At 38.3% G+C, this 10,530-nt stretch overlaps 1 protein-coding gene across 2 annotated transcripts in view; it reads right to left on the bottom strand.

Annotated features, from left to right (window-relative positions):
• The window catches only part of IQCB1 (IQ motif containing B1), a 40,408-nt gene that overhangs the window by 28,613 nt on the left and 1,265 nt on the right, over nt 1-10,530 (bottom strand). For both annotated transcript variants that reach the window (XM_007450503.1, XM_007450502.1), the window contains exon 3: nt 9,075-9,204. In XM_007450503.1, coding sequence (XP_007450565.1) covers nt 9,075-9,204 — 130 coding nt within the window. The remainder of the gene's footprint in view (nt 1-9,074; nt 9,205-10,530) is intronic.

Genomic DNA, 10,530 nt, shown 5'->3' with positions numbered 1-10,530 from the left:
TATATATATATATATATATATATATATATATGTATGTATGCACGTATATATGTATATGTGTATGCATATTTTAACGAGTTTGCAGTTTAGGCCATAATACCCTGTGTATGTCCCACCATGTGCTCACCTACCTGCTAGCTAATTAAAAAATATATATATAATTGGGAAACTAGGCAGATAGAACTAATAGATAAATGGACATATATACACTACCAAACGTAAAACAGATAGCTAGTGGGAAGCAGCCGCATTGCACAGGGAGATCAGCTAGGTGGTTTGTGACCACCTAGAGCAGTGGGATAGGGAGGGTGGGAGGGAGGGAGACGCAAGAGGGAAGAGATATGGGAATATATGTATATGTGTAACTGATTCACTTTGTTATAAAGCAGAAACTAACACACCATTGTAAAGCAATTATACTCCAATAAAGATGTTAAAAATAATAATAATAATAAAAAAAATTCAGTTTTCTTTTTCTTTTTTTAACACTAAAAACAGAATTTTAATTAATTTTAAACCAAAGTCCAAATTGTTCCATTTTAGTCTCTGCTGATAATTAACTTTTTCCGTGCTTCCCACTGCCATGATAACCCATCAACAAACAAGTGCGGGGACCTTCAAGATGGTGGAGGAGTAAGACGTGGAGATCACCTTCCTCCCCACAAATACATCAAAAATACATCTACATGTGGAACAATGACTACAGAACACCTACTGAACGCTGGCAGAAGACCTCAGACCTCCCAAAAGGCAAGAAATCCCCACGTACCTGGGTAGGGCAAAAGAAAAAAGAAAAAACAGAGACAAAAGAATAGGGACAGGACCTGCACCTCTGGGAGGCAGATGTGAAGGAGGAAAAGTTTCCACACACTAGGAAGCCCCTTCACTGTCGGGGACAGGGGGTGACCAGGGGGAAAGCTTCAGAGACACGGAGGAGAGCGCAGCAACAGGGGTACAGAGGGCAAAGCGGAGAGATTCCCGCACAGAGGATCGGTGCCAACCAGCACTCACCAGCCTCAGAGGCTTGTCTGCTCACCCACCGAGGCGGGTGGGGGCTGCAAGATAAGGCTCAGGCTTTGGAGGTCAGATGCCAGGGAGAAGACTGGGGTTGGCTGTGTGAAGTCAGCCTGAAGGGGGCTAGTGCCCCACAGCTAGCCGGGAGGGAGTCTGGGAAAGAGCCTGAACCTGCCTAAGAGGCAAGAGACCATTGTTTCGGGGTGCGCAAGGAGAGGGGATTCCTGCTCCGTGTGCCCAGAGACAGCAGAGCACTGCCTAAGCGAGCTACAGAGATAGGCATGAGCCACGACTGTCAGCTTGGACCCCAGAGATGGGCATGTACTGCTAACGCTGCCGCTGCTGCCACCAAGAATCCTACGTGCAAGCGCAGGTCACTACCCACACCCTCCCTGGGAGGCTGTGTAGCATGCCACTGCCAGGGTCCCATGATCCAGGGAAAACTTGCCTGGGAGAACACACAGCACACCTCAGGCTGTTGCAATGTCACACTGGCCTCTCCCGCCACAGGCTTGTCCCGCATTCCAATTATGACTACTGTACCCCTCCCTCTCCCTGGCCTGAGTGAGCAAGAAAGCCCTAATCAGCTGCTGCTTTAACCCCCTCCTGTCTGGGCGGGGAACAGATGCTTGAGAGGGGTCTACACACAGAGGTGGGGCCAAAACCAAAGCTGAACCCCAGGAGCTGTACAAACAAAGAAGGGAAAGGGAAATTTCTCTGTGCAGCCTCAGAAGCAGTGGATTAAATCCCCACAATCAACATGATAAACCCTGCATGTTTGGAATACAGGAATAGACAATGAATGTTCCCAAAATTGAGGCAGTGGACTTCGGAGCAACTGTAGACATGGGGTTTGCTTTCTGCGTCTGATTTGTTTTTGGGTTTAGGTTTATCTTAGTTTTTAGTGCTTGTTATCATTGGTGGATTTGTTTATTAGTTTGGTTACTCTCTTCCTTTTTGTTTTATTTTTATTTTTTAAAAATTTTTTTCCTTTTTTCTCTTCTTGTGAGTGTGTGTATATATGTTACTTTTTGTGATTATTGTCGGTTTAGGTTTGCTTTTACCATTTGTCCAAGGGTTCTGTCTGTTCGTTTTTGTTGTTGTTTGTTTTCTTTTTATCAGTGTGTGTGTGTGTTTCTTTTTGTGATTTTGTCTGTATAGTTTTGCTTTTACCATTTGATTTGGGGTTATATCTGTTCATTTTTTTCTGTTGTTTTTTTTCCTTCCTTTTCTTCTGAGCCATGTGGCTGGCAGGGTCTTGGTGCTCTGGCCAGGTGTTAGGCCTGAGCCTCCGAGGTGGGAGAGCCAAGTCCAGGACACTGGACCACCAGAGACCTCCAGGCTCCACATAATAACAATCAGTAAGAGCTCTCTCAGAGATCTCCATCTCAACACTAAGACCCAGCTCCATCCAACAGCCAGCAAGCTCCAGTGCTGGGTGCCCCATGCCAAACAACTAGCAAGACAGGAACACAACCCCACTCATTAGCAGAGAGGCTGCCTAAAGTCATAATAAGTTCACAGACACCCCAAAAAGCACCACTAGACACAGCCCTGCCCACCAGAAGGACAAGATCCAGCCTCACCCAGCAGAACACAAGCACCAGTCCCCTCCACCAGGAAGCCTACACAGCCACTGAACCAACCTCACCCACTGGGGGCACACACCAAAAATAACAGGAACTACGAACCTGCAGCCTGTGAAAAGGAGACCACAAACACCATAAGTTAAACAAAATGAGAAGACAGAGAAATATGCAGAAGATGAAGGAGCAAGGTAAAACCCCACCAGACCAAAGAAATGAAGAGGAAATAGGCAGTCTACCTGATAAAGAATTCAGAGTAATGACAGTAAAGATGATCCAAAATCTCAGAAATAGAATGGAGAAAATAGAAGCAATGTTCAATAAGGACCTAGAAGAACTAAAGAGCAAACAAACAATGATGAACAACACAATAAATGAAATTAAAAATACTCTAGAAGGAATCAATAATAGAATACCTGAGGCAGAAGAACGGATAAGTGACCTGGAAGATAGAATAGTGGAAATAACTGCCGCAGAGCAGAATAAAGAAAAAAGAATGAAAAGAACTCAGGAAAGTCTCAGAGAACTCTGGGACAACATTAAACACACCAACATTTGAATTATAGAGGTGCCAGAAGAAGAGAAAAAGAAAGGGTCTGAGAAAATATCTGAAGAGATTATAGTTGAAAACTTCCATAACATGGGAAAGGAAATAGTCAATCAAGTCCAGGAAGCACAGAGTCCCATACAGGATAAATCAAAGGAGAAACATGCCAAGACACATATTAATCAAACTACCAAAAATTAAATACAAAGAAAAAATATTAAAAGCAGCAAGGGAAAAGCAACAAAAAACATACAAGGGAATCCCCATAAGGTTAACAGCTGATCTTTCAGCAGAAACTCTGCAAGTCAGAAGGGAAAAACAAGACATATTTAAAGTGATGATAAGGAAAAACCTACAACCAAGATTACTCTACCCAGCAAGGATCTCATTCAGATTTGACGAAGAAATTAAAAACTTTGCAGAAAAGCAAAAGTTAAGAGAATTCAGCACAACCAAACCAGCTTTACAACAAATGCTAAAGGAATTTCTCTAGGCAGGAAACACAAGAGAAGGAAAAGACTTACAAAAAACATATGCAAAACAATTAAGAAAATGGTAACAGGAACATACATGTCAATAACTACCTTAAAAGTAAATGGATTAAATGCTCCAACCAAAAGACACAGACTGGCTCAATGGATACAAAAACAAAACCCGTATATATTCTGCCTACAAGAGACCCACTTCAGACCTAGGGACACATACAGACTGAAAGTTAGGGGATGGAAAAAGATGTTCCATGCAAATGGAAATCAAAAGAAAGCTGGACTAGCAATACTCATAGACAAAATAAACTTTAAAATAAAGACTATTACAAGAGACAAAGAAGGACACTACATAATGATCAAGGGATCAATCCAAGAAAAAGATATAACAATCGTAAATATTTATGCACCCAACGTACGAGCACCTCAATACATAAGGTAAATGCTAACAGCCATAAAAGGGGAAATCAACAGTAACACAATAATAGTAGGGGACTTTAACACCCCACTTTCACCAATGGACAGATCATCCAAAATGAAATAAATAAGGAAACACAAGCTTTAAATGACATATTAGACCAGATGGACTTAATTGATATTTATAGGACATTCCATCCAGAAACAACAAAATACACTTTCTTCTCAAGCTCACATGGAACATTCTCCAGCACAGATCATACCTCGGGTCACAAATCAAGACTCGGTAAATTTAAGAAAACTGAAATCATATCAAGTACCTTTTTCAACCACAATGCTATGAGACTAGATATCAATAACAGTAGAAAAAAAAAAACTGTAAAAAATACAAACACATGGAGGCTAAACAATATGCTACTAAATAACCAAGAGATCACTGAAGAAATCAAAGAGGAAATCAAAAAAATACCTAGAAACAAATGACAATGAAAACACGATGACCCAAAACCTATGGGATGCAGCAAAAGCAGTTCTAAGAGGGAAGTTTATAGCAATACAATCATACCTCAAGAAACAAGAAAAATCTCAAACAACCTAACCTTTCTGCATCTCAATAGATGCAGAAAAAGCTTTTGAAAAAATTCAACACCCATTTATGATAAAAACTCTCCAGAAAGTGGGCATAGAGGGAACTTACCTCAACGTAATAAAGGCCATATATGACAAATCCACAGCCAACATCATTCTCAATGGTGAAAAACTGAAACCATTTCCTCTAAGATCAGGAAAAAGACAAGATTGCCCACTCTCACTACTATTATTCAACATAGTTTCAGAAGTTTTAGCCACAGCAATCAGAGAAGAAAAGGAAATAAAGGAATCCAAATCAGAAAAGAAGAAGCAAAGCTGTCACTGTTTGCAGATGACATGATACCACACATAAAGAATCCTAAAGATGCTACCAGAAAACTACTAGAGCTAATCAATGAATTTGGTAAAGTAGCAGGATACAAAATTAATGCACAGAAATCTCTTGCATTCCTATACACTAATGATGAAAAATCTGAAAGAGAAATTACAGAAACACTCCCATTTACAACTGCAACAAAAAGAATAAAATACCTAGGAATAAACCTACCTAAGGAGACAAAAGACCTGTATGCAGAAAACTATAAGACATTGATGAAAGCAATCAAAGATGACACAATCAGATGGAGAGATAGACCATGTTCTTGGATTGGAAGAATCAATATTGTGAAAATGACTATACTACCAAAGCAATCTACAGATTCAATGCAGTCCCTATCAAACTACCAATGCCATTTTTCACAGAACTAGAACAAAAAATTTTACAATTTGTGTGGAAACACAAAAGACCCTGAATAGCCAAAGCAATCTTGAGAAAGAAGAAGGAGCTGGAGGAATCAGGTTTCCTGACTTCAGACTATAGCACAAAGCTACAGTAATCAAGACAGTATCATCCTGGCACAAAAACAGAAATATAGATCAATGGAACAGGAATAGAAAGCCCAGAGATAAGCCCACACATATATGGCCACCTTATCTTTGAAAAAGGAGGCAAGAATATACAATGGAGAAAAGAAAGCCTCTTCAATAAGTGGTGCTGGGAAAACTGGACAGCTACATGTAAAAGAATGAAATTAGAACACTTCCTAACACCATAAACAGAAATAAACTCAAAATGGATTAAAAACTTCAATGTAAGGCCAGACACTATAAAACTCTTAGAGGAAAACATAGGCAGAACATTCTGTGACATAAACCACAGCAAGATCCTTTTTGGCCCACCTCCTAGAGAAATGTGAATAAAAACAAAAATAAACAAATGGGACCTAATGAAACTTCAAAGCTTTTGCACAGCAAAGGAACCCATAAACAAGTCAAAAGACAACCCTCAGAATGGGAGAAAATATTTGCAAATGAAGCAACTGACAAAGGATTAATCGCCAAAATTTACAAGCAGCTCATGCAGCTCAATATCAAAAAAAGAAACAACCCAATCCAAAAATGAGTAGAAGACCTAAATAGACATTTCTCCAAAGAAGATATACAGATTGCCAACAAACACATGAAAGGATGCTCAACATCACTAATCATTAGAGAAATGCAAATCAAAACCACAATGAGGTATCACCTCACATCGGTCAGAATGGCCATCATCAAAAAATCTACAAACAGTAAATGCTGGAGAGGGTGTGGAGAAGAGGGAGCCTTCTTGCTTGTTGGTGGGACTGTAAACTGATACAGCCACTATGGAGAACAGTATGGAGGTTGCTTAAAAAACTAAAAATAGAACTACCATATGACCCAGCAATCCCACTACTGGGCATATACCCTGAGAAAACCATAATTCTAAAAGAGACATGTATCACAATGTTCATTGCAGCACTATTTACAATACCCAGGAGGTGGAAGCAGCCTAAGTGTCATTGACAGATGAATGGATAAAGAAGATGTGGCACATATATACAATGGAATGTTACTCAGCCATAAAAAGAAATGAAACTGAGTTATTTGTACTGAGGTGGATGGACCTAGAGTCTGTCATACAGAGTGAAGTCAGAAAGAGAAAAATAAATACCATATGCTAACACATATATGGAATATAAAAAAAAAAATGGTTTTGATGAACCTAGGGATAGGACAGGAATAAAGGCACAGATGTAGAGAATGGACTTGAGGACACAGGGAGGGGGAAGGGTAAGCTGGGACGAAGTGAGAGAGTAGCACTGACATATATACACTACCAAATGTAAAATAGATAGCTAGTGGGAAGCAGCTGCATGGCACAGGGAGATCAGCTTGGTACTTTGTGACCACCTAGAGAGGTGGGATAGGGAGGGTGGGAGGGAGATGCAAGAGGGAGGGGATATGGGGACATATGTATACATATAGCTGATTCAGTTTTTTATACAGCAGAAACTAACACAACACTGTAAAGCAATTATACTCCAATAAAGATGTTAAAAAAAACAGTGTGACAGGAAGAACTGGATGTGCTCAGTGGCAGAGGCTGGGCTTTCAGGCCAAGGAGAGCTGGTCCTCCTGCCCTACCAGCCTATCACACCAGTACCTGCTCTACTGGAACCTGAGTCATGGACTCAGACAGCAACTTCCTACCTGGATTTTGGACACTTCTGTGTCCTCCTGGCCCTGTGCACTGAATCCTGTCTCTCGTCATTTTCTTTTTATTCACCATTTTAATTTGTTCTGTGGTCAAGTGGCCCTCTTTGTTTTGTAGCTGATTTACTCCCTTTGATGTATATACTTAACAATTTTTTATCTCTATACAAATACCGTGATTAAGAATAAGAAAGTATTATGAAAAGTATTGAAGGACTGTATAAATGAAAAGAATATAATTATTATTGCTTTTTAGTGGGGAATATTAAATAAATGCTTTGAAGAAAACATAAAGCTTTCATAATGGTCTGAGCTATTCATGAGATGGAAATTCATTTTACAAAGGAGGAAGTTGAGGTAGAGTGAAATCAAGTGATTTGCCCAAGAACCCAGAGTTAGTTTGTGGCACAGCCAGAAAAGAAATCAAGTTCAACACAATTTCTATAGTTCATGCTGCTTTAACTGAACTGAATTATATCTATCAAATATGCAAATATTTATTTACTGCTAGCATCCCTCAAAATGTCAATGGAGATGGTAGAAGTGGCATCTGTGACCCATATACTCTACCACTAAGTTAAATTCTCTGCCAACAATACTTCTCATACTCAAACCACTTTTTTGTCCACACTGTTGTATATCTTGCTCAATTTCACTCTTAAACTTTTTAAACTTATTTTTCTGAATTAAAAATATCTGTCTTAGTTTTTCTATAAGAAATACCTAGAGGTTTTATCTACTTTATTAGCCTGAGAGTTGTTTAAAGGCAAAACTATGTCTATTCCTTATATACCCAAAGCATCTCAAATCGAACTTAACATCCTATAGTGACTTACATTATCTCCCTTCAGAATTCACAAAAGTTTTGAATCTGCTCTATCTCTGATGTGGCAGTAGGCCCAAATGTACATATAGCCAAGAACTCTTCCAAGGTGGAATTTCAGCCTTGTGGACTTATCACTCCTTATATATTCTATATCCAAACTGATCTAATTGACATTTACAGAACATTACACACTACAACTGAGGAGTTCACATTCAGGTATACGGGGAGTCTTTGCTTTTGCATGGTACCATGTTAAATGAAATCTGTATATATCAAAAGCTTTACATGTCCCTGATATCCATGAATTTCAGTTAAGACAGCACTGTGCAAAGCAAGGACAGCTTGTAATGGAACATGCACCACTATAAAACATATGGAGTGCCACAAAACAAGTCTGAAAATACTTCAAAGGACTGAAATGACACAGAGTATGTTATCTGATGTGACAGAATTAAATTAGAAACTGATAACAATAAAACAGCAAGAAAACCCTGAAATATTTTGAAACTAAGCAACAAACTTCTAAATGATCCATAGGTAAAAAAAAAAAAGTACATATAGCATCCAGCATAATTCAACCAAGAAATACTTGTTGGATTGAAATGAACCCAAATGTTGAGGTTGAAACGTTTTGACTAGAGAGGATCTGAAGGAGCATACAGAAAGTGCATCTTTATTCTTCTTCACCATTGGAGCTACTGAGAAAAGCCTTGGGCCTAAAGAACAATACTTTCTTCCACTACTGATTTAAGTAGAAAGTATGTTTTTGGAAAATGTTATGGAAATAAATGTCTATGGGTGATGCTCAAAACTGAGTAGTAAAACAGATCCTTCAAAAAGCATATTGTCATACAATATGCTTCAGTCAGCACTTAAAAATTTTCAAATGTAGAGATTTTCTTTATTTTGGTCGTAGCTTTCAAAATGTTTGAATCCATTACTCTAATTGTACTTTCAGCCAAATATTGCACACTTGAAAAAACAATGTGGAACATCGTCTCAAGAATTAACTTGTTTTGGCTACAAAACAAAAAACCCTAAATAAATACATATACCTTAGCTGCGTTGATGAAACATGTTTGCAATTGCCTCCCCAAAACCAGAAAATTTTCTACAGCTGATGGAAGTAATTCATTGTAAAATTCCTCTGCATCTTCTCCTGGTTCCAAGCCCACACAGCAATGGCTGAAATAAGAGCACAAGTTTGTGATTCAGTTTGTGCTAATTATAAATTTTAGATGAATGCTAAAGCTTCTATAGACACCATGCCTTAATGAGAATTTTTAGTATCTTTCTTTTGTTGCCAAGCCAATAAAGAACTTTTACAGGAAAATTAGTGTAACAACTTTCTTAACAAGTAACAAGTAAACAGTGGTGTGGATTTTGCCTGTACTTAGAGCTAGGCCTTACATGTCCTAAAAACTTACTTGTCAATCCTTCAGGAAACAAAATACACTTGGCTCACAATAAAGAGAAAGAGGCAAGTTTTCAGTGAAGGGGCTACACACACTCTAAAAGCAATAGAATACCATTCAAGAGTAACATATGTGTTAACTGATACATTTTACACATCAGATAGCTGAAAAATACCTAGGGTAGCATTAGTCTACAAGGGACAGATTATCAATTTTTTCCAACAGATCTACTTTCCTAAAATCTGAAAAATATCTGACTGCACATTCCCTACATCAGAAGAGGAGACAGCAAAAACTCTAGGAACAGTTTACAATATACATTGAAAGAGAGGTTATTTAGACAAATGGGTCCTCTTGAAACCACACATAAAGTCACCCCTGGATACGAAACGAGTATATTCAGAAGCCTCAACGGTAAGAATTATTTGTGCAGACTAATACCAAAAAAAGTCCCCAATCCAAGAATGGTCTCTATGTGTGTACTCTAATGAGTAAGTACCGATGTTAGAGGCTTGTGCAGACACTGATAAGCAACAGTGACTACATACTGAGTACACTAAAAACTGACTAATGCTCAGTGTCTCTTTTTTATTTTTGCGTATCAGTTCCTAAGGTCAATAGACTTATACTCACATGTACCAGTTTCTCTTTTCCCTTTGGTTTCTAAAGTTAATTAAGAGTACTATTTTCATTGAAAATGTTAATAAATGAAATGTTTTTTGTACGTTCACAAACACGGGGATTTCTTAAGACTTGGAGTCCACTCCTGAGAGCCTAGCTCCATCAATATTTCCATGAGTTAACATATCTAACAACACAAAGATATAAGGCTTTATTTACTTAAGAAAATAATTAATCTTGAAAATTAAGGTATAAAAAAATATTACATGTGTTAACTTTTTCCTAACTGTATACCTTGAATCTGGCCTTTATCTATCTATGTTTAATTATAAGCAGTTTTAAAAGCTAAGATCCAACTAGTACTGCACATTTTCAGTTACTTAATTAGGAAGTGGCTTAGACACTGAGAACACCTGATTTATTTTATTGCCTCCTATACGAAAAAAGATTTTGATCTTTTTCTCATAATTTCTAG

The sequence above is a fragment of the Lipotes vexillifer genome, unplaced genomic scaffold (genome assembly GCF_000442215.2).
Source record: "Lipotes vexillifer unplaced genomic scaffold, Lipotes_vexillifer_v1.1 scaffold1106, whole genome shotgun sequence".
NCBI classification, from domain to species: domain Eukaryota; kingdom Metazoa; phylum Chordata; class Mammalia; order Artiodactyla; family Lipotidae; genus Lipotes; species Lipotes vexillifer.
The sequence above is the reverse complement of the archived record's forward strand: the minus strand, read 5'-3'. Positions and strand labels throughout refer to the sequence as shown.